Here is a 23,779-nt window from a genome sequence, read left to right as displayed (position 1 = left end):
CCTTCTAATCATCGAGAGAGAGCGGTGAGATCAAAATTTTGCTGTACAAATTACAATACTTATACATTCTTTTGGAGAAAACCATCCACAAAATCCCCAAATTACGAATTCCGAAAGATCTATTCGTTCTCTGGGTAGGGTCCCATAGAAACCTCCGTAGACAAAACAATTTAGTATCAAAATTCAACATTCTTTTATAAATAAGGATAAACTTTTTGTACATGCAGGATACCGCGAGGGAGGATTCTATTTAATCTTCATCTCATCGTTGTTATTGTTGTTGTTGTTGTTGTTGAATTCCAATGTCTGATTCTTGCGCTTTAGCTCCTGGCAGTGCGACCAAAAGGTGACCAACCGCTGGTCACTGTTCGAGCAGAACTCGCGGAAGTCCTTAAGCATTTTCAGCTGAAAGAGCTCCCCATCGGCCGAGTTGCTGATCGTTTGGGCCTTCCACTTTTTGTTGGGTATCATATGGTTCCAGGACCACAAGAAGCCCACCTTTTTTGGCACATTCGTGTTGTTCGTGTGGCCATAGACGCAACGCGTGACATTTGCCTCCTGAAGGGTGGGCGACTCCACCTGGTAGTTGTTGGTGGCACAACTGCAAGAGATATATAAATAAAAGATTAAGGGGCATTCATAGGAGATCGAATTAATATATCCTACCGAATCAAAGCAAACATGTTGCCTGTACAGTGAACATACTGGTATTCCTTGGGCAGCTGAAAAGAAATTGTTTAAATTACACATCGCTTTCACAGGCTTTGATGGCTTCACTTACGTCCTTGCCAATGCTATACTTCTTCTCCAGCACACAGGGCAGAAATCCAAACTTGGCCAAGATGGCTTCTTGAAGGAACAGCATGCGATCGGATCTGCTTTCCTCGGGGAATTCTGCGGAAAAACATTTCATGACGATCTCATGATTTCAATAAATCTATATCCTCCTGCATACCATCGAAAAGAGCCGCTCCGTTGGGCAGGAATGTCACACAGAGTGGAATGAATATGGGTCCCCTCAATGGATCCGACTTCTTAGTGAATGGTTCGGCCATAGGATCCGCGGGCACCGAAACCAAAAAGTTGAACTGATTTGCCTTACGCATCCACCCACCAATCTGTGAAAATCGGTAAAGATAGGGTTACTGATCGAACGATGGATGTCATTTAAAGTATCAGCGTACTCACCAAATCGGATACAATCGGACCCGACGAGGTCACCCACTCGACCACGATCTCGAAGGCAAAGCCCGGCTGCAGCACAGTGTGATGCTTCACGTGTCCCCACTCCATGCGATCGCTCTTCTGGTTCACATCGATCTCCAAATGCGACTGGCGATAGACGCGCTCTATAAAATATCATTAAAGCTAGGACTCCAGCAGTAAGAGATTATATATGTATGAAACCTACTATTACTGCAATAATCCGTCCAGGACTGCGGTGCTGGCGAGTCCCTTAGGAAATTGGGGACTGGTGTGATCACTGGCTCGTCGTGCCACAGGAAGCTGCAGCCCTGGAATTCGATCTCCAACCATTCATTTACAAAAGCACAGTAATCGTTCAATGGCGGGGCATAATCTGTTCGCGGAAGGAATATTAAGATTCAAACAGATTTCCTAGCCGGAACTCAAATATCCGACCTACCTTTGGCATTCTTATCCTGCTGCACCACATAGTAGAACACGAATCCTGCCACCACAGGCTTGGTCCAGTCCCCAGAAGCATGACAGATCATGCGTTCCCTTCAAGAAAGCATTTTATGAATTGAAAATAGAAAACGAGCGGCTACGTTGTTAGCCGCGGCTCGACTTTTATACCCGGTACTCAGTGAGTACATTGCTCAAACTTTTCATTAAAGAGAATAAAAAAAAAAATATAGAAACCACGACCACTTCTGTTCTGTTCTTGCACTTGGCTTATCCAACCAATGATCTATTTGTATTCGAATTTTAAAATATTCATTTATCTGTTGCCATTTTTCACTATATCTTTCTCTCTCTCTTTCATTTCTCACACCAACACCAGCCGTTATATCTCGCTCCCCTCCATAGAGGGAGCGAAAGAGACAGAGACTGAGTAATGCAAATGGATTTCTTCATTCTGGTTATAGTAATAATCCGATCTGATCCAGATTCGAGGGTCTAGTAGATACGTGATCATTCTTTACGATTCTTTACAATTTTGGATGCCACAGATTTTCTCCAGGAGTCTGGATACAAAATTTGGTAGCCCTTAGCACTTATAGTCTCTGAGATCTAGGCGCTCATCAAGACGGACAGACAGACATGGCTATTTCAAATGGTGTCGGAAACGCTTCCTTCTGAGTGTTACACACATTCACTTGCTCCACAAAACTAATATATCCTTTAACTCTTCGAGGAGCGTGTATAAAAACGGGTTATCTATAATGAAAACCCACTTGCGCATGGCTTCCAAGAGTTCCAAAGGGTGTCTTCCATTATTGAGGCGTGTCTTCAGCCACATCAAGGCATCGTAGGACAGAAAAGTGCAGGAGGGCAGCGATTGAGTTTGAGAGAAGTAGCCAACACCATTCACAGGATGCTTCATGGCATCAAAGATCTCCAAGAGTGTGGCATTCGGACTGAACTTGATGTCCACGGGGAAGCTATCAAAGCACCACAGATCAGAGATATTAGCAATGGAAGGGATCAGTCGAAAGTCAGACTGTGGCACTCACCCATCGTCCTGATCATCTCTGGCGGCCAGTCCAGCGGCAGCGGCTGCATCCGTGGCAGGAAAGATACGCGATATCCGGCCATTGTCGAGCTTTGGACGTGCATTTATGCTATCAAATAAGAGAAAAAAGAAGGATTGAGAAGATCTGTGCGGGTTCGAGCCACTGTCTGAGGGATCTCTCTCCTCCTCCATGGTGGGGGGTCACATGTGTTTTTGTGTAGTGGTGTGTGTGGCTGGTGTTTGGTGGATTTGAGGACTCAGCATGCCAATTGCATTGTTGGTTATGGATTTCCGGGTGGTATGCGGAGGGGTAGGGGGCGTGGAGTGTTATGTTGCAACTACGAGTAATTCAAATGATGATTGGGGAGGGGTGGGTGTGTCACAAACCTTTGCTGCGGTGAATTTAATAGATTATGATGCTTTTCTGTGATTCTAGGAGTGTCATGCTGCTGGAAAGCCAAATACCAAATAATATTATATCAAAAATATACAGAATACAACAACGAAAAGTAAAAGTAAATTAAGCAACAAAGAATATTCAAACAAACAGAAAACCTATGTACAGGTGGTACGGGGGGATGCACAAAACAACAGGACTACAATATAGATACATAGCTGGCCAACAAAATATACAATATACAAAAGGAGAACACCAATCTACATGTAGTACCAACGATTATAGACAGTGTTCTTTTGTGTCCTAGATCCTTTGGTAGTACTCGTACTCGTAGAAATAATAGCCACCGAATAGCCGAATCCCTCACAGCGAATCGTGCAATTTATGCAGAGTAATACAGAGTGCGTGTGTATTTGAGTGTGTGCTTGTGTTTGTGTTTGTGTGTGTGTGTGGGTGTGTGTGAGGCAGAGAAAGGGAGTCCTTAGATATAATATTGGAATCGATATAAAAACCTGGGTCGCTTCTCCGGCAATCGATTGCTACCGACTCGCTCCCGGAACGGAGAGTTCATGAGTCCCTGCCATGACAGGCATGGATCGATTTGGGGATCGGGTCAAAGACACAAGAGAGACATTCATTGGAAAGAGAGACAAAAACATTAGGTAAAGAGCAGTACAGTAGAGCTTATAGATAATTTGAATTTCAATTGGAATTTGAAATCAAAACGTGCGCATTGATGGAAAAAATTAGAAACGAATTTGAAATTGTAACAGAAAAGTGCGCATTGCATAGCAACAGAACAGAACAGAACAATTAAGATATTTCGAAACTAAATACAAAATAACAAAAGCTTAAACATTAGATATTTTTTTGTTTGAGAATAATTTGAGTAGATTGATAAGATAGATAACCTGATTAGGCTGTGGCCTGGATATAATGCTCGTACTGTGGCGTCGCTTGGTTAGACTGTGGGCGGTGGGGCTGTCCTGTAAGAGTAAGTGATGCGAAATATGCTCGAATAACATCAAGGATAAGCATAGAATGGAACTGAGAGCGGGTTTTCCTTCTTTCAAATTGTTTTTTCTCTGCTCCATTTGTTCCCTCAGTTCACGCTCAATCTCTAATTATCATGCTTATTGGCTGCAGGCGGAAAGAACCGAACTGAACTGAACTGAAGGATCAATGGACCCATCTCTAGAAATGCTTATCGATTGACCGACATCACTAGCAGGTCGATTAGTCAATTAGAAGACACACTTGGCAGTTGGGCATTTGGGCAGTTGGGCAGTTGGGGAAAAAAACTAAGTAAAGTAACAGAACGGGTAACGCAACAGAGATTCACAGAGATGCAGAAAGCCCCAAAAGCGGAAACATTTTAATCTTACTCTAGCCTTGCGCACAAACTGTCGCTTCAGCTTGCTGACCGCCTCGATTAGCCGCACAAAGTCGTCAACCTGCTCGCTGGTATTGTCCACGGTGACATCGGGAAAGATATCACAGCGCTGGCAGCTGGCAATCTTGCTCACAATGTTCTCACGGGGCAGCAGGTACATGCGATAACGCCAGTATTTCAGACTCTGTGGGATATATGCATACAGCCAGAAGATGAATCTACCACATTAAAAATATTCAGTCATCTTGAGCACACCTCCATTAGTGGATAGTCCACATCGCCACGCGTGCAAATATACAGATCCATGTGGTTCCAGTTGAAGTTCTCCAGTTTCTCCGTGGTAAAGTTCACTCCAGAGATCTCGTACGTCTCGTGCTGTGGTGCGTGGAATCGATACCGATAGTCCACATTGATGGGAGGATAGGGGTGCCTGAAAGTATAGAATTTCTATGGGATTACTATGGCTAAAATACCCTGGAGCATCTTCCACTCACCTGGGTCTGTAGCCCGTCACTGTAATGACAGAGCCACTTAGCGAGATCTTGTGGAAGATCCTGCCGATTGACAGCAGGTACTCCTTGTTGCTCTCACTGGGCTTTACCGGCAGCACTGCAGAGGTGGCCGGAACGGCAGTTGGCCCACCGACGGAGCATGCCCCGCCAGAGCCACCCACCGATGGCCTCTCCTCCCCGACAATCAACTGGAAGCCTTGGGCCAGCCGCTGGGACACAATCTCCTTGCACACCTCTTCGGTGGACAGCGGCTTGCGGTAGATGGCCCTGCTCTGGGCGTAATCGTGGTTCACATCATCAGGCAGCAGCGTGTAGTCGGAGATCACATAGTCGTTGTGCAGCGACCGCTTGTCGGGGAAGTAGTCCGTGGTTATGGGCAGGCAGGCGGGGATCGTCAGCGATTTCCAGTCAACGCCTGCAAGCGGAGCCGCCGAAAGATTAGCGATTGTCCACAACGAGCGTTGCGGGTGTGAGAGGTGTCAAGGAGTACGCAAATAGAGAAAGCCAACGCCGCGATACAAAAGTTAACCAAAAATAATACATCGCTTAAGCTAGAAAGTAGAGAGCGAGAGCGAGAGCAGGAGCGAGAGAGAGAGAGAGAGAGAGAGACCAAGGTGCTCCCGCAGCTACGGTAATCAAAATCAAAGGAGGGTGGGGTGGAGTGGTTTGGGTTGGGTTGGGTTGGGTGGGGGATCCCATGGAACAGGATGTGGAGCTGTGGGCTGATCCGCCACCAACGGATGGGTTAGGCGTGTGTGGTACGTGCATGTGCATAAGAGATACAAGGTACAAGTGGGCAAGAGCGAGGGCGAGGGCGAGAGCGTGCGGGGCATGCTAAACTATTTTAAACTACAGAAACAGCGACAACGGGCTGTTCCGCTGTTCGCTATTCGAAAACAAAAACCACCTCCCTTTGGGTGCGTGCATGTGGTGTGTGACTTGTGGTTTTGTTTTTGTTGTTGTTTGTGGATAAGTGCGGTGGGTCTACGATTTAGGCTACAATTAATTTGTGGATGAGTACTACATGCATACGGCGTAGGAGTAGGTGCTGGCGCGCGCTGGGTTAAGCGGGGGGTGAGGTGCAAAGCAAAGGTAGTCGTAGTCGTAGTCGCAGTCTACATGCGGCATATCCTTCATATCCTTCCCCCGGGCAGGCATGTTTGCTCATCATTTGGTTCTTGATTAACATCTCTCCATCAGACAGTATAACAAATAGCTAAGCAATTATAAAGATTTCAAAACTTTAGGACCCTCCCCGAGTTTTCCTATAATTTCAACACAATTTCTTGCTGTGTGAAAAGTATCTTTATCGAAAATTTAAGAGGATAACCGGCAATTAGCGAATTAACTATCATTTAACTACAAGCTCATTCGTGAACAATTATTCTGCTTAGTGATTTTCCCCATTTAAAAGTAAACTGCTTTAGTCTTTACCATTTAAACAGGAAACACTGTACCTAATTTATTGCAAAAGCTAGGCTCTGTAAAACCTATAAAACTGTTCTAAAACTGCTTGAAAATATTATATATAACTTACTAACAGGACTCATATGTATTTGGCAAGCAAAAGGCTCTCATAAAACGGACAGTCCTTATGACATTACAAGGATTGCCATGGATGTTGGAACCACACAGAGAACACATATCGGGGTGCGGTTTCACCGAAAGAGCTCCCCATTCTCTTCGTTAGACTACAGTCTTTGATGGGATGGGACACTACTGAATAAAATAGTTCTACAAAATGTATATTCTACAGATACAAAATATACAAATACAATGCGGTTTCAAGGCGGATCTAAGGTCTACTGTGCTTTCAAAAAGTATATCTAAAATGTGTGGTGTGTGCGTTTGTGTATGTGTGTGTGTGGATGCTTTGCTAAATGCTTTTTGTACACAAAAAAAAGTACGATTACTTGTGAAATATTTGTATTCCAAACCTATGATGATTTTTCCTTTGCCAACAACCTCGGCCTCGGTTGCTGCCGCCGCCGCCACCGCCGGCTCGAGCGGAGAGTCGCCTCCAAAGTGATGCTCGGTCTCGACAATGGGCCGCAAATGTTTGCCCGCCGCCGCAGGATTCGCAATAACTAAACGAACGATCGATGTGGGTGGGTGGGGGTTTTTTTAATTGTAATTTTCATTTTGTTAGATCCAATTGGAGTTCGTTGATCGATTGATTGGTGGATCGCGGTGGATGGCGGTGGGAATATGGCGAATTATACATAAAGTTAATTAAAAATTCAGTTTCCGATCGATTTTGCTCGCGCAGTTAGGAATGGGCTACGTAAAATGCATTAGTTCGTTTCCGATTTGAATAAAATACATATATAAAATCCATAAATATATATGGAGTGGTTATGGCTTCAAGGGTTCAAGGGTTCAGTGGTTCAAGGGTTGGTGCGGTTAGTGGGAGCTACTGTTTCTACTACTCCTTCGAGCACAGGAATGCGGTCGAATCTCAACCAGAAAGACCACAAGGCTGACCAAAAGGCCGCTTATAAACAAACTAAAGGCTGGGGCCAGCAGATTGAAGGCCAACGGACGAATATCGTCCAGAAACTCCTCGGCGCTGGTGAATTCCTGAATGTAGCCGCCGAGGCGTGCACTCTGATAGCTCTCTTTCATCCACACAAACAGCAGGCCCGCCTCCTGCACATGCAGTGCAAAACGATGCAGTGGATCCTTGAAATGGGAGTCGATGCGCAGCTGGAACTGAGCCGCAAAGGTCCCATGGCACAGCGACGACAAATAGAAGCGCTTGGTCTTCAGGTAGCGCTGCTGGACGCTGTAGAAAAACCAGCGAAAGCTGCTAATCGGATAGATGTAGCCCGGATCCATGTTAATGCGACGCGTCGCGAAGGTCTGGGCATCCGTTACGCTGAACATCCGCCGGAACTCCTCCGCATGGCCAAAGGTACCCACAATGAGTTCCACATCCAAGGGTAGTGCGAGAATGGGGAATGGCAGCCGGAGAATCTCGTCCAAGCTGCTGGGCAACTTATGGCTGAGCGTCACCGTCAGGAAAGATGTCAGCTTCGTGGAATACAACTGGCAGATCAAACAGACCCCAAAGAGCACCAGGTAGCAGGTCACAGTGTTGAGTATACTATGGTGGTGAGATCTACTGAGGCGCCAGCCGGGGACTCCGATTAACGCCCACAACTGGGAGTCCGGCACGAGCCAACGGACGCCGAAAAAGTGCAGCACGAGCAGGATCAACAGGACACTCAGCCACACGGACCATTGGAAGGGCAGCAAGACGTACAGAGTTCGAGAGATCTGGTTGTCCAGGGGTATCATAAAACAACGACTCGTCAGCCGTACTGGATAGGAGTAATCCACCTCTGTGGATGCCTGCAGCGTGTCGCACAAATGGGAACTCAGCTCCATGCGATTGCTGGCTATCAAGTCGATAATGGCAGGCATATTTAGCCACCGCGACCCATTCACCAACAGGGGATGCACCTTCAGGGTGACATTCAGTTTGGCCATCAGCTCATTAATAATTTTTCCACCCGCTCCGTCCAACCGCAATTGTTGGTTGCGCGGATCTCGCCACCAGAAGCTGTTCGGAATATCCAGCTGCACGGCCAGATGCAGCTCGTAGCCGTTGAAGTTCTTGCGATTGGGTTTGGGAAAGATCTCCTCCAGATCGTACGAGGAGACTTCTTTCATGCGTTTTATTTTCATCTTGGGATAGGGATCCATCTGGTAAGCCCATCGCTGTGCCGTAACCACCAGAGCGGAGCGAAATTGCAACTGCCAGAGCAGCTTGAAGAACTCCCCCAAAACGGGAAGTGATTCGTGCTCCTTCAGCAGAAACAACGTCTTGCTGTAGCGGCGTCCTCGAGCTCGTTTCGCCTGCAATTGGATCACTGGGTCCCTCGAGTGCCTTGCAAACACCACATACAGCGTATCCTCATCCTGGAGGGCACTGAAACACACATGGGCGTCCACATCTGTGCCCGTCATTTGGGGCAGCAGTTGGAAGTGCATGCTAGCATTGGCTCTAAGCTGCCGATGAAGGCCATCCAGATAGTCGGGGCTGATGGAGTCTCTGCTATTGACAATGCTGATGGCTTGCAGGCGGTGCACGTCTCCAATCCGGTCCAGAAACAATGCAAGCTGCTCGGGCAGCGTAAAGTTTATCTCCTGCTCTCTGCTTTGATGCGGCAGAAACAGCAGAATCGCAATAAACTGGAGCCACATTACTCCCATTCGAGGCAAGAGCCAATCCCCAACTGAACTTAGACTGGTATACGCTCACCAGACAGTGGCTGTCTGTCCTTAAAGATATGATCTTTGAGCAATCAGTTCTGTGATTACTTACCCGTGGTAATTGCTGGCGTCCACTCCTGCTCGCCGGTGGCTCCCCAGAGATACGATTTGGCCTGCGTTGCCGTCAGATTTGGGACATTTGCAGGCAATGCATTCAGCAGAGAGTTCTGTCGCCTCTTGAAAACTGCAATTGGCGGAAAGATAGGGAATTGATTTTAGACGGAAATGGAAAAGGGGAATGAAATCTCTGAGCTCACTCACAGTCGATCTTTTCATCGCCCATCACAAAGCTGTGCGAGGACACCGATTTGCTTAGCATGGAGTGCGTGGATAGCTGGTCGTACTGCTCTTCCGGATCGCAGGAATACTCCGTCTCCGTCTCGTTGTTATTGGTGGTGCTGCTCTGGCTATTGTTGGGTATCTGCTGCAGCGGACGCTGTCCCGCTGGTACGATTTTTGCAGGCACTGCTTGGTAATGATGCTGCTGGATGAGCACACCCGTCGGTCCCTTGGGGAAAATGTGCGTCCAGCGGCGGCGATTCGATGTCAATTTGATCGTCACTTGAGAGGGATCAAAGGGATTGATCAGGGCACGTCCGGGACGCACAATTGGCGCAATGCTGACAATCGTTCGACGGGAGTTCTTCTCCGAAGCCAGGGATTCCGAGAGATTTGTGGTATCAGGCTGAGGGAGAGTTGAGTACAAGTTGCAGGACTTTATTGGGAGGAAATCTTTTGAGCGACATACCAGTGCCGCCAGCATGGCAGAGGTGCCATGATGTATATCCGGATCAGACATTTTGCGTCGCATGGCCGGAATCTGTGTGGGCGTGAGATTCTCCCAGTCGTTGTTACGATATGCATAGGTTTCCAGACTAGGTACCGATGTCTTCTTGGCCCTTACCACGCGCTGAAGGGAGCTGAAAGGAGAAGAGTATTTATCAGCGAGAGTGGGAGAGAGATTCAACTCAGTTGGAGGCTTACCAGGTGCTCTGTGCCGGCAATGGCTGAAAGATCTGCTCATCATACGCATCATAGTCGAAAAGAGAGTTGTGCTTGTACTCCGACTGCTTGCAGCTGAGGAAATTCCTCTCATTCTCCTCTCCTTCGTCCGCGTTGAGCGCTTGATCGGACACAAAAAGCGGCAGCTTGATGCGGGGTATGAAACTGGAGTACGCGATCTTCTTGTTTGTGGAATAGAAGCTTAGATTGATCCAATGCGGCAGGGAATAATCATCGGCGGATGTCAGGGTGGTGTCTTTGTTGTGGAACTTCAACAGCGGCACTGCATGCAGCGGCTGCTCGCCAACGCAAACCAGATCGCTGCCCACGCCGTTGTCGATGATGCGCTGCTTGGTGATGTTTGTCAGCTCCCTGTCCACCGAGAAGACACCCACGCCGGGTGTAATCACCACCGAGAGCTGTCCGGTGCGATCGAATGTGCGATCCAGGTAATGCTTCTCGAATGTATTCAACGAAATGTTGAGTACCTCAAGGAAATTGCCCTGCGTGGCCGTAGAGTTTGTGGCCGGGGGGATCTTCATGTGCTGGCGCTCATGATAGCGCAGCACTGTCTCCTGGTAGGAGGTGAAAAGCTTCCGCAGCTGCCCCAACACCGTGCACCAGTCGTCGTTGCGCTCGTTCTGAATCGCCACTCGATAGAAATCCTCGTAGAAGCGACCCTTGTAGTCCAGCTGCAGGCAGTCGCGCATGTGCTCTGGGAACTCATCCAAACTCTTGGCCGCATAGAAGGTGCGCGAAAACAGGACGATGGTTACCTCATGGTTGCAGCTCAGCTTTTTCCACTTTTGGAAGAGTTCGGTGAGAAAGCCATTAACTGCCTTCTCAAAATACAAGTCGCCATGGATGTCAAAGTCCCACATTTCCGAGGACATCTGCAGGAAGAGGTACACCATGGATGTGCTGCTGCGGAAGACGATCTTTGTGTCGTCGGTGATGACGCCGCTGGCCACGCGTTCGCCCTGGGACCACATTTCGTACACCTGGCAGCGTATCTGCATGTCGTTGTAGTCAATCTTCTTGTTCACATACACACAGGTGTCCGTCTGCAAGGGGAAAGGGAATCCTCAAGAATAGCATCCTCAAAGGATGTAGGCCTTGGCTTGCTTACCAAATACGTTTTCAGGCGCCACATCTCAGAGCGGCCCATGTACTGATCCTTGAAGGTAATCTCTATGGAGTCGAGGGCTACATCGGCCGGATTCACTATCCGCATCACCACATTGGAGTAGGGCCTCAACTTAAAGGCAACGGCAATGCCCGACTCGATGCTTATCACATCACGGCCACAGCTACCGCTGAACTCTGTGATCTGCAGTAGCAGATGCGTGCCGTTCTCGTCATCTGGGACATAAATCTCCACAACATCGCCTACATTTGCGTTGGGGTGGTCCTTCAAGTTCATCACGAGGTCCGCATCTGCACAAAAATATTCAACAGCAGTGAAATTTGCGCAATTTATGTGCTCACACTTTTCAAATGTGTTTGCTTACCGTACGACTTGTTGCAGCCACGAGTGTGTGTATTCAGCTTGTAGAGCTTCATATTTTTGATGCGCTGGCCGACGCAAACGCGATTAAAATGTTTAATTTACCGGCCAATTATTTTATTCGCATTCTGAAATCTTCTTTTTTCGTGTTTGTTTTGATGGTGCGCTCCTTCTCTGTTCTTTGGTGTTTTAGTGCTGTGCAACGTCGCAACAATCGCCGCCAAAAACTATTGAATTGAAATTTTAAATCAATTTAAACAAAGCGGTATTTTGTTGAAAATACAAATTTTCGAACGTCCTTCAATACTATTGAACTTTTTCTTTCGGGAAGATTTGCAAAATCTCGCGCTCCATAATTTTGATGTCTTTGGATGTTAGGTGGAGCTGCTTTTCGTTATTATAGGTGCTGAATTAAGCTCCGCCGCTGAATCGGGTCCAGCTCCTCCTTCTGACCCGTGCACCTGAGCAGGGACTGACTTTTTCTACCGCCCGCTTGTAGATATCTAGTACTGTCGCAATATCCTTCCGCGTCTCTCTTTGTTTAGCACGCAGTGGCGTGGGTTTGGCTGGGCGTGTCAGCCCACCCACAACTCCGACAATCCGAATGAATAATGGTATGGCATCTGGATGGCCCTGTACCATAATATAAGGATTTTTTTGTTTAGAATGTCCACCAAATTGGGAACATGTTTATTAATATCATCCACCATACACCTCTTGGGTGTTGTTATTGGCGAATTTTGGGGTAAATTCGTCAGGAAGATATGGGATAGAAAATCTTGTTTTTACTATTTCTTTAATTGAAAGAATTTCTCTTTCGATGGCCGCTGTGACGTTCGCAGCCGGAGAAAATATTTTGGGGAATTGTGCATCCTTTTTTAATCAATTTAAATGCCACGGTATATATATGGGGCTAAGAAGGCGTCCCATTTTACACGGTATTTGATGGGGTTAAGCGGCTGTTGTTTATACGAGACGGGAATTCATGAACATCCAAGCAAAACCAGTTTCCAAATTAGCACGAATAAACTGTTTAGTTAGATCGAGGAAACAGCATTTTTGTCGCATTCATTCCCAGTAGTCGTTTTCAATGGCTCTATTATGTTTTAATTTTGTATTAGACTAGTGTTAGGAAACGTTGAATTGCCCATGGTTCCATGGTTTATGCGAAACATAAATTCAAGAAAAGAACCCCTTCCATATGCTTGTGCACACGTTTGACCATGAATTTTATCAAAGCAATTAGAGACTCGAAATTAACACAGTTTGATTGGTTGTTGTTTTCAATGAATAATTTTATTGGGTCGCAAATATCAGTGAGTACATTTCGACAGTAAATTTTGTTAAAGACAGTCGCCATTTTTGCCTGGATATAATAAATCCTCAGTTCAAATAATTCGCATAGCATACCATTATGCACTTCGACTCCTCAACGCAATCCATCATCTACTCCTCCTCCTCCTCCTCCTCCGCCAGGGTTCGGGCTCGTTTCGCAATTTATTTGTTGATTAGAACGCTACTCTACTCCTCCGTCGTGAAGCCGTCGCTGACGACAAAGATCATTTCGGCCTGATAATTTTGCATTTATTATAATAATTTTTTGTTTGTTGTTTTTACTACTTATAGCGAGGGTTATGTATACATTTGAAGGCGTTGCATTCGCTTTGATTGGGGGCGTCAGGGGGTAATTTTTAACGTTTAGGTCGCTCTCCAGGATGCGCGTTATTTAGTTTTTTTGTGTTATTTTAGTATGAATGAATTTGGGGGTATGGGGAATGGGGCAAGGGGCATGGGTCATGCAATTCTGTAACAATTAAAAGTGGGGAAGGGAGGTGTTCGTGTCGTTGTTGTTATCGTTATGGCCATCGTTCGTTCTTGTCTCATTCAATATCTCAACACTAAGCTTAAACATTAGACAGAACCACGGAAACAGACTCCTAAAAGCTAACTAAATACGTACGAGCTACGATTAAACATTAATCACTAAGTTTTGGAGACATTGACGGGGGGACATTGACGTTAAGGGAACATCTCTCGACTATGAGTTTTTTTTACATTGCAACAGTGGCCAGGACGACTGTAATGTCATCTGGCTTGCCACCGCGTGCCTGTATATTGTTGCGACGAGCGCTGAGGGCAAAGGGCGAGAGGAACTCGCTGTTGAGGGACAGCGTGCGGGCCATCAGGGCCAGGCTGTTGGCGGTCATCTGTAGCTTGACGGGATCCCGTTCGCCCTCCACATCGCGCAGCACATCCAGCATGAGGTCCTCGGGCACATTGTCGAAGACGCCATCGGTGGCGATGAGTATAACATCGCCATCCTCCACGGGGAAACTCATGGTGTCCGCCGACTCGGGGCTATCGCTCAGCACGTTCGGGCCATGGCCGGGCGGGGGCAGGGATAGCTGGAAGGGCGTGTTGAAGTAGTGCTGTTGCTCCTCAGACTTGTGCACCACCTCGCCCTGCCTCACCACCATGAAGCCACTGTCTCCGATATTGGCAGTGTGCACCGTTTTCGTCTCCCGATTGAGGATTAACACGCAGGCAGTGCTGCTGCCCAGAATGGGCTTCTTCTGTTCCATCAGCTCGCAGTAGCTGTACGCCAGCAGATTGACGGGTCGCTGCGGGTTAAAGTGACTGCACTGCACCAGGCGCTCGCATGTGCGCATCAGGAAGGAGGAAAACTCGCCCGGATCGATGCCGTAGCTGCGCCAGCCTCCGACACCGTCGGCCACGCCCATAACATCGGCCTGCTCTGTGGATGCCTTGAACCAGGAGTCCTCGCCATACTTTCCAGGCTTGTACTTGTGGCGCAGGTTGTCCTTGGCGAATCCACAGACCACAGACACGAAATGTGGCCGCGGTGAGGCAGACTTGAGAGCACCTTCGCCACCCTTGCTGGCCGCAGCCCCAGTGGCAGACTCCAAGAGTGTGGAAAAGCTGCTACGCAGGGCCCGCGATATCATACGCGATGTCCAGTGAAGCGAATGCATCGCTCAGAAAACTAGTGTGATCTCGTGGTTTGGTCGGTCGCGTCAATTTGGATTTTCACTTTCGTACATATAGGTATCGATTTTACAACTTGTCGTGCATGGAAAAGGCGTCGTTTGGCATCAGTCGCATGCCCCGCTTTCGTATCAATAGCTTTTTCGGTGATTGAACTCACAATTTTTCGAATTTTCTAATTTACGTTCCAATTAAATGCGAAATGTTATGTGATACACTTTTTATCCACACCTCCGTCAAATGTCACTTTCGCAGTGTTCAGCAGCTCATAATGATTAAACGAACTTAACCCTCTAAGTCGCACACTTTTTAAACAGGTGAACAACTTGAGCTAAAACACGGCAAATATTAGTGTCCGTAAAATCTTCTTGGAGATCCATCCTAATGACCCCTAATTACCTCGATATTTTGCATCTGAACTTTGCTACAATTCTTCAAGTTTCATCACTTTCATGGAGTGTATTTTAACACCCTTTGGTCGACAATGGGTTAATCGTTCTCTGTCCATGATCGGAATTCATGTTCCTCGATTTTGATATTCGGTTTAATATTACTAGCTAGCTAGAGCTTTCAGCCCTGATCACATATTTGTATCCTATTGATGAATCAATTTTTCACTAGATATGCTAATCTTAAACTCTGCTTTTTATAGAATGTTTATGAATAAAGATTTCAACAAAAAAAGTCAAATCACAAAACGTAAGTGTGCACGGAATGTTATGTCATTGTTGCTGGTCAGCTGTAAGTATGGACATTTGTAAATTTTGTAAATAATTTTTAAAATTGTGTTTGTTCCAAGCTGCTCTGAAAAGTAATTAGTAATGAGCTTCTCTCAGTTTGAATGGTTTATTGCCTATTGACGCCTTTGATTAGTTTCCTGTATATGTATCTCAATTCCGATGCCAATTCTTGGTCTCCGTAAGAAATTTCGTTGAAATAGCTTAAATTTGTGACTGAAAAATATCTGCATTCAATAGAGCATATCTGACAAACACTTCCTCAATTCTAATATATCCTTATATCCAAGGTATGCAGAATGTTGCTATTTTTTCGGCACATGCTGCTGGCCCATAAATTCTGAACGGTAAAACCCGTTGAGAGTCATGCCGATTCAAAGAGCCAATAACCGATTCGAAGAGGGAAAAATATATACCGAAATGCACCGTCTCGTTTTCAAAATATTTCTGAGGGTAGATGGTGTATTTCACCAATACGTGCGCGGTCACACTGTGCGAAGTGGTTGGTGTTGTTTGTGTGTGTGTTGGTAAACAACGAAGTTTCGTGTCTGTGTGTGCCAATGGCACTAGCCCCCCAACTGTAATTATTGCTCTTTGTTGTTGGTAGTGGTTCTTCCCGAACACAAGAATTGTTGCTAGTAGGTTTCGACCCAGTTTTAAACGCGAAGGCTTGAAAAGAAAGCCACCTGAACAGTCACAACAAACGCGAGGTGGTTGTCGAGTGTGGTGTTGTCTGTGGTGGTGTTGGTGTGTCTTGTCTGTGTGTGCCATTGGCATAGAAAATTTTGCATATACACATACAACACAAGCACACGCACACATGTAGAAAGTAAAAATAAAATAAACCTAAAAATAATAGACATATATATAACATACATATATTGCAGATACAAATAATATTTATCGACTCACGGTTGCGTAGAAAATTGGAAAGTGCACAAAAATTGCAGAGTACATAACGGTATTACATACACATCTCTGCATGCATGTGTGCGTGTGGACGAAGAGTCTCAATGGTTGTTTGATGTTCATTTTTGGAGCACAAACAACAATATTAGAAGCGAAAGACGACGACGCCGCTGGCTCGAGCCGTAGGAGTTTTGGAGCTGAAGCTATGACGACGCGTGACAATGTCGTTTCCAGTCGCTTGTCCAAATTGATGCTCAACAATGCCACCAGCAGCAGCACCACAAGCACCGCCACCACTCAAAACGGCCAGACGCCTGCCTCCATGGTGCAATCACCCACATCGCCTGGGGAGCAATCCGAGTTGAATCAATTAAAGCGCGATGCTGATCCGCAGTTTTCGCGCTTTGCCGACTATTTTGTGATATGTGGCCTGGATCTGGACACGGGCCTTGAGCCAGATCGCTTTGCAGGTGCGACTCCATCCCAGTGATTGTTTGGGGAGAAGTACTAAAGACATTCGTTTTTTTTTTAGGGGACAATCTGCACTGTTCGCCCCTGGATCGGGCGTACAAGAGCAAACCCCTGGCCCACTATCCCGAACATGTGGCCTGGAACCCCTTTGATGCCCATGGGATATGCATGGTAGGTCCCCACTCTCCCCATCCGCTATTCTAATATTCCATATTCATATGCTCCATAATTGAACTCAATTGGCTGCCCTTTTCGATGAAAATTCATGCTTCGCTGGCGTCGTGGTCGTGCTCATTGATACGATTGTGGAGTGGGGTAAGGAGACGAGACTGAAGTAGCATTTTTAATTGATGCCACATTGCCATCAGCAAGCAGCCACGACGATGACTACGTTGTGTAGTCGACTTTTTCCCTCACTCCATAATCATCTTATCATCAAATGGATCTCTAGCCATCAATGGATTTTATTTATAACTTTGAGAAATTGTCTTATCTAACGATTCGTATTTCTGTGTCTGTAGCTCTCGTTGCCCCAGGGCCTGCGCTTTCGTACCCAAAAACACAACATTGAGCCGAGATTCCATTCGTTCGCCACCACTCGGGAAGATGGCAAGCGATGCTATGGCTTCAGTCTGGTCTTCTACGAGGAAATACGTAATCGAAATATCTGCGGGGCCATCCACACGCTGCAGTCCATGTTCATTACGGAGCTATCGAATGGCCAGCAGACGCATTCGCTGAGTCGCGTCAAACAGGATGGTCCTGTGAGTCGTTCCCTGCCGCGACACTTTAAGGTGGCGGGACAGGCACCGCAGTCCGCACAAAGCTACTACGACATCAACAAGGATAAGTTGTATGTGGCCAAGAGCATTTCGCTCATTTGTCAGGCTCCCTATGCCTTTGCAGCGCAGATATTTCTCAAGAATTTGTACAGGTACAGTGTAGGCAGGAGCAGGAGGTTTTTCTCTGGAAACAGTATTAATCTGTTAACCCGTTCTTTGTAGATGTCTTCCACGTCAGCCTGGTGCTGGCATCAGTCTCGAGTCCTATGTCTACAACATTCTCTATGAAGTGATGCTACCTCAGCCGGGCAAGTCCATTCGCGTTTATTTGCCCCCCACAGAGCCGCATATGGCGGCCATCGCATTGATCCTGCAGCGTCCGTTGCTGGCCACGGAATTACCGCTTCTCGATTTCCCTCTGCGCCTGCTCTTCAAGTATCTGGGCGTGGAGTGCGTCATACAGCTACTGACATGTGTGCTGCTGGAGAACCAGGTGCTGCTTCGATCAACAGGTAAAAAAAAGATGCCACATCGCTTTATTCCTCATTCTTGATTTCGGTTTCCTTTTCTCTTTTAAAGACTACCAAAGACTCATGATTGTGGGCGAATGCATAACGTCGCTGCTCTTTCCATTTGTTTGGCCTCATGTCTATGCCCCCATTCTGCCCGCTGCATTGCATCATTTCCTGGATGCTCCGGTTCCGTTTGTGATGGGATTACATGCCGGATGCGAGGCGGCGCATAAGATTGGCAGCGAGGCGGCCCTGTGCTTCGTGGACATTGACAAGAAGCTCATCCAGCTACCGGAGGAGATGCCTGTGTTTCCCCACAAGCAGGATTTTATGGCGGAGATCAGTTCGGTGCTGGACAAATTCGAGATTGAGCGAGATCGCGACCAGGAGCCCAGTCTGAAGAATGGGTATGCAGGGCGTGGCGGCAGTGTAGGAGGTGGCGGCGGCGTCGATGCCATGATCTCGAGCTGCACCTTGCCAACGGGCCTGCAGGCGGCACGACGCAGCAAGGAGCGCTTCCAGCAGCTGCAGGAGACGGTGTATACGCTGTCCGGACCCGGGCAATCACCGGGTGGGGGACCCGTGGACTACCAACCGCTGACGGCGCATCCCTCAAAGATCGATCATGTGCCGCGTATTGCTGATTTTCTGCGCCGCAAGGGAGGCATTAGAGGCACTCAGGGTGGGTCGCCCGTGGGCAGTCCCACTGTTTCGCTATCGTCCTCCCCCGTGGGTGTTTATCACGATGTGGATGCAGTGGATGCCACCATGCCCGTACCTAGGCGCACGGAGAAACCGAAACTCTCGGTCGTGGAGCAGTACTACCAGGATCTGCGCATCAATAACTCTGTGAGGGAGGTCTTTCTCAATCGCTTTGTGCACATGTTCCATGCGTATGAGTATTTCGTAATCTATCCGAATCAGGCCAAGGACGAGTGGCTGTCGAATCGCGAAACGTTGCAGAACTTTGATAAATCGTCGTTCCTCTCGGATCAGCCGGAGCACCATCGGGCGTTTTTGTCGCGCTTCCTTGAATCTCAGATGTTTGCCACGCTGATTGATAATAAAATACTATCCATGTGGGAATCGCTGCCGGATGAGCAGCTCCAGTTGTTCGATCATCGCGTGAAGCTCTTAAGGTAGGTGTTTTCCCTTACCCCCTTAACCCTGAGATTAATGTTTTGTTCTCCATCTCTATTACGAAACAGGCGCCGCCATGGTGAGAACATGATCTGCGCCACCAGCTATGAGCCTTGCGTTCTCAGCCAGGACTCGCAGCAGGGCTTCGAAAAGCGTCTCAATTGCATTGACATCGAGGTGACGCCTCCCAGCGAGATTCTATCCAATCGAGCGGCATATTTTCGCAGCTTTCCGCTGCTGGAGAAGGGCGTGCTGAACCAGGAGTGCGCCTCGAGGTAGTCCCCTTTATGCATTTGTTTTTATTCCACAGCAGCACGCCTACCCGCCCCCGCCCCAACCCCGAGCTAACTCTTGCACTCATTCCAATAATAATACTACCCCTCCCCCCCCCCCCCCCCAAAAAAAAAGGAAAAATGTACCTAAGCTCCCGCAAAGGCTAGCAAATTTATGATATTATCTAATGTTAGTTATACGACACCATATATAGGATAGAAACTAGAAATATAGACCATAGAATGTATGTATAGTTTGTTCGTGGGGGAACTTCACTCCATTTCCTTTTAGTAATTTATTTGATTTTTCTATCACTTAACAATAAACTCTGCATTTCTCAAAGCCTTAATCGAGACTTTGTTTTGTTTGTTTCGTCTTTTGTATCTTTCATTTGTAATCATTTCTGTTCTGTTCTGTTTTGTTCTATCGTTTTTGCATGCTTTGCACATAATAGATCACATCCCTAAACCTGATTTCTTTCGAACGTTTTCCCCACTAATCCACCTATATATCTGTTTCTGTTCTCGAATATCAAATTTCCAACTAATTCATTCGCGGCTAACCTTCATAATTCAATCAAAACAAACCAAAATCCTCCTCTCACCCGCAAACCACCGGAAAACACAGAGGCAACAGTTTGCGGCGGGTTAAGAATGGGAATAAATGGAGGGCCAGGGAGATATCGCTGGACCAGAAGGCCTCAAGCGCCAATTCCATCAATCGATTGTCTGCCAATCTGACCACAGCGGATGTGAGTCCGGCCTTGATAGCCCAAGCTAATTGGACATTTGTAGAGCGTCTTCTAAAGGTAAATACAGGAATGACAGGATCCCCTATCCCCAAAGCCCTAATACCCTAACACCATTCTGTTTTTTCCCTTTTTTAGGACATAAAATCAAAGAGCAAACGCATGCTGCTGGAGAAGATGGGCAATGAGGCAGTGGCTTTGGGCCTCAAGGGTGATGGCATCGAGGAGAACACTCTGATAGCCAGCATGTGTGATCTGCTAGAGAAGATCTGGTCGCATGGACTGCAGAATAAGCAGGGAAAGTCCGCACTTTGGGCGCATTTGCAGGCCTACATTGAAATGCAGGAGGCACGCATTGGCGGCGACAGTTCCGGTGTGGAGCAGACGGCTCCAGTATCCAGCAGTCAAAGCAATAAGATGGCCATAGCCACAGCATCGCCAGCACTGGCATGGAATGCAATGCGCAAGCGAATGGATTGTGAGTTCACAGGACATCCATTAGTTTTCTCTTTATTTACATATGTATATCCCTCTGTCCTTTCAGATCTTTCTACATTCCAAACGGACTTTGATGGGCCGCCCAGCCCCAACCGCAGTCGTTCGCGTGATCGCAATAAATTTGTGGGCCTGGAGCAGCTGTGTCCTTTGCCAGAGTCCCTAGAGTTCGATGTAAAGTAAGTAGATTGTATAAATTTCCCTTACATCATTTTATTGACTGACTGAAATTCTGCTATGAAAAACGCATAGAAACGTATTGGCCATGGCTGATATTAAGACGCACATTGGCTATACACGCGCCTGGGTGCGTCTCTCGCTGGAGAAAAAACTGCTGTCGCGACACTTTCGCACTCTGCTCTCGGATGAGAGCCTACTGAGGTCACTGTATAAGCGTTCGGCCTTTCTGCGCTGCGAGGAGGAGAAGGAGCAGTTCTTGTATCATCTGCTGACCCTCAATACCGTGGACTACTTCAGCTTCACCAACATCTATCCCACAACGAGTAGGTCCAAGCTAGCTTTAGCCCCTGTCTGCTATTGCCTTACCCTTCTCTCTCACCTTCTCTGTTGCCCCCAGAGCTGCCCTATCGCGTTGTCATCTTCCCCTCCCGAAAGTACGGCTCCTATCACACCTCCAGCAATGTTTGGATCATGGTCTCGGGCACAATGAATGAGACACAGCGGGTGCCAGTGCCCAAGGGTTCCCTGGAGTTTATTTTTCATGTAAGCATTGACTCAGAATATTCGAGTATAAATATATATATATATAAATGACCCTTTCCTTTCATTTGGCAGTACAAAAACCTTGGCCTCTTGACAACCATGCGCATTGGTCACGACAATTCGGGGCCCAGCCACAAGTGGCTCGTGGAGCAGGTGGTGATGCGCAATGAGGTCACCGGACACACCTACAAGTGAGCCAGAAACAACCCCATCCAAATAGTTGTCCCATTCTCAATTGAAATGTTTCGCACTTTTGCAGATTCCCCTGTGGCCGATGGCTGGGCCGTGGCGTGGACGATGACTCCACAGAGCGTTTGCTGGTGGGCCAACGCATCTCGACGAGTGTGAAGAATGCCGAGCTAGTGCCGGACACCCGCACGCCGCCACGCACACGCAGTCCCAGTGTGCAGCGCCAGGAATCGCTGGCGCCATCGGAGATCCAGCACCAGTTGGGCAATTGCGTAAATGTGATTGTCAAGTGGCACTACAAACCGAGCAGGGACCGGGATGTGGGCACTCTAACGAACCTCCTCTGCGGCGATGATGGCCTGGTCAAATGCCTGGAGCAGGTGTTCCTCTGTGGCTTTCGTTCAGCACGTTTCTTTGGCAGAAATCTCTACATCTGGGATTATTTCAGTAAGCGAAAGGGCCAATCCATCTGTAGATTCGTATTTGAATCCTTATTTCCATTTAAGCCAAGGTTAAAGAGCTTTTTGAGCAGAATCTGCAGCTGGAGCTGGAGGACTCTGCCTCCAGCATGGACTCCTCCTTCAGCAATAGCAGCGGCAGTGGCAATAGCCTAAAGCGTCGTGAGATCACCAGCATCTGGCGTCTGTATGTGCAGCTAATGGACGAAATCAACGGCACGGCCCTGGGCAAAGATGGAAAGTTCCAGCTGCTAATGTGCCTGAGCCTCCGAGAGCATCTGCTAACGCGCCTCATCAAGCCGATGGCCCTCACCAAAGTTACCCAGGAGATGTACGACGAGGAGAGCTTCCTGCGGCGCCGCAATCTTCTCACCTTTTTCATTCAGATTCTGGAGCCGCTCGACGACTGTCACATTGTGCTGGAGAACTCCATTACCCAGGGCATACGCATTCCATCTCAGTGCTGAGATGATTCCGATCCGACCGATCCCATCCAAATCCCCTACGACACAGCACTCACTTCAACCCACGGAAATTGTTTTGCAACCAGTGACCTAGAGAATACTCATATACATATGCTCTTAAGGAATCTCGGAAATACTCGAATTCGTTGTTAGATTTATCTAAGAAATCCTGCCCCTTAAATACTCATCCTTAACCTTATCCTTATCCTTGCCATTCAATCCATTATATGCTTGCCAAGAACCAAGTCAGACATACTATATAGAGAGCAAACCAAAATGAGAAACGGGAAACCGAAACCATGAGAAAATTTAAGCCAAAGTCGAAAGAAATTCCTTATCGAATTTTAAGAACATTTACCGTGCAATTAAGACGTTTACTATAACAAATTCTAAAATGTTGTTCAAAAATCTACATATGCATATGCATACATATGTACATGCATGTAATTGTGTGTGTATGTGTGTGTAGCTAGCAATTAAGATATTCCAATATTCTTGGTCAATTCCAAAGTACACTAATTTCAACGGTAGCTTTTGATTTAGTTTTTGTTTTTTTCTGTTTACCAAAGAACTATTGAGCTATTGTTTTATATTTTATTATTTTTTTAAGACAAGTGCATGGAAGATATACCCAAAAGGGTTTTTAATTTGTATTCCAACTGTACGTTTACACTTTTGAGCCAAAAAATGTTTGAATTTATTACCCTAAGACACTGAAAGTCAATAAATATGCAAAAGACAGCAATTATATTAATCAGCGAAGATCGAACTAAGAGCAAGCGCAAGCCTAGCGTCGCCGGATATGCGGTTCCCTTCCCGAACTTCATCGTGATGCTCGTACACAGATACGACGGCGAGAGTGAGAGCGGCACTTGATTGATGGCAATCCTGTTTAGCTGCGAAGATCTGTGTACGTAACATTTTTTATAGCATGGATTGCTTGGAGTCGAGTCAAGCAATTTGTTCATATTCGCATATGGGGGGATTACGAAAGATCGAATGCCAATGCCTTTCTCAACCTTTACCTCTAGAACATTTTCAGCAAAACTTGTTGTCATATTTTCAAACAAACAACGACGTGAAAA

The 23,779-nt window shown here is 46.9% G+C and overlaps 4 protein-coding genes across 17 annotated transcripts; 1 reads left to right on the top strand and 3 right to left on the bottom strand.

Annotated features, from left to right (window-relative positions):
• Positions 1-174: 174 nt before the first annotated feature.
• On the bottom strand, positions 175-11,987 carry LOC108151318 (GATOR complex protein Iml1). Of its 10 annotated transcripts, none has more exons than XM_017279858.2 (21): positions 11,792-11,982; positions 11,410-11,717; positions 10,263-11,344; positions 10,027-10,198; positions 9,540-9,963; positions 9,331-9,462; positions 6,938-7,087; positions 4,983-5,415; positions 4,744-4,918; positions 4,481-4,672; positions 4,007-4,081; positions 3,608-3,672; positions 2,700-2,807; positions 2,421-2,627; positions 1,646-1,743; positions 1,412-1,579; positions 1,189-1,349; positions 956-1,118; positions 782-894; positions 667-722; positions 175-601 (listed from the first exon to the last, which is right to left on the bottom strand). In XM_017279858.2, exons 1-21 carry the CDS (start codon positions 11,841-11,843, stop codon positions 247-249), a joined length of 4,689 nt encoding a protein of 1,562 aa, XP_017135347.1. In that variant the 5' UTR covers positions 11,844-11,982; the 3' UTR covers positions 175-246. The 10 variants fall into 10 exon arrangements, with proteins under 10 accessions (XP_017135347.1, XP_017135348.1, XP_017135349.1 ...); XM_017279859.2 differs by lacking the exon at positions 3,608-3,672 and adding an exon at positions 3,086-3,147; XM_017279860.2 differs by lacking the exon at positions 3,608-3,672 and adding an exon at positions 3,086-3,144.
• Positions 7,096-9,323, bottom strand: LOC108151323. Its single transcript, XM_017279875.2, has one exon. It carries the CDS (start codon positions 9,216-9,218, stop codon positions 7,404-7,406), a length of 1,815 nt encoding a protein of 604 aa, XP_017135364.1. The 5' UTR covers positions 9,219-9,323; the 3' UTR covers positions 7,096-7,403.
• A 1,074-nt stretch (positions 11,988-13,061) lies between the features above and the next one.
• Positions 13,062-15,061, bottom strand: LOC108153229 (protein phosphatase PTC7 homolog). The gene has a single exon (XM_017283062.2). The coding sequence runs from the start codon at positions 14,778-14,780 to the stop codon at positions 13,839-13,841; it is 942 nt and encodes a 313-aa protein (XP_017138551.1). The 5' UTR covers positions 14,781-15,061; the 3' UTR covers positions 13,062-13,838.
• A 634-nt stretch (positions 15,062-15,695) lies between these two features.
• LOC108152565 (DENN domain-containing protein 5B) lies at positions 15,696-23,448 on the top strand. Of its 5 annotated transcripts, none has more exons than XM_033386525.1 (15): positions 15,696-15,711; positions 16,418-16,909; positions 16,972-17,081; positions 17,432-17,844; positions 17,915-18,204; positions 18,272-19,343; positions 19,413-19,619; positions 20,245-20,425; positions 20,504-20,843; positions 20,910-21,039; positions 21,113-21,363; positions 21,438-21,583; positions 21,656-21,774; positions 21,843-22,219; positions 22,279-23,448. In XM_033386525.1, the coding sequence occupies exons 2-15, from the start codon at positions 16,513-16,515 to the stop codon at positions 22,695-22,697; spliced, it is 4,452 nt and encodes a 1,483-aa protein (XP_033242416.1). In that variant the 5' UTR covers positions 15,696-15,711; positions 16,418-16,512; the 3' UTR covers positions 22,698-23,448. The 5 variants fall into 5 exon arrangements, with proteins under 5 accessions (XP_033242416.1, XP_017137489.1, XP_017137487.1 ...); XM_017282000.2 differs by lacking the exon at positions 15,696-15,711 and adding an exon at positions 16,035-16,110; XM_017281998.2 differs by lacking the exon at positions 15,696-15,711 and adding an exon at positions 16,038-16,168.
• The last annotated feature ends 331 nt before the right edge of the window (positions 23,449-23,779 follow it).

This window comes from Drosophila miranda, chromosome XR, assembly GCF_003369915.1.
Source record: "Drosophila miranda strain MSH22 chromosome XR, D.miranda_PacBio2.1, whole genome shotgun sequence".
In the NCBI taxonomy this organism is placed as follows: Eukaryota; Metazoa; Arthropoda; class Insecta; order Diptera; family Drosophilidae; genus Drosophila; species Drosophila miranda.
This window is presented reverse-complemented; position numbering and strand designations above follow the sequence as displayed.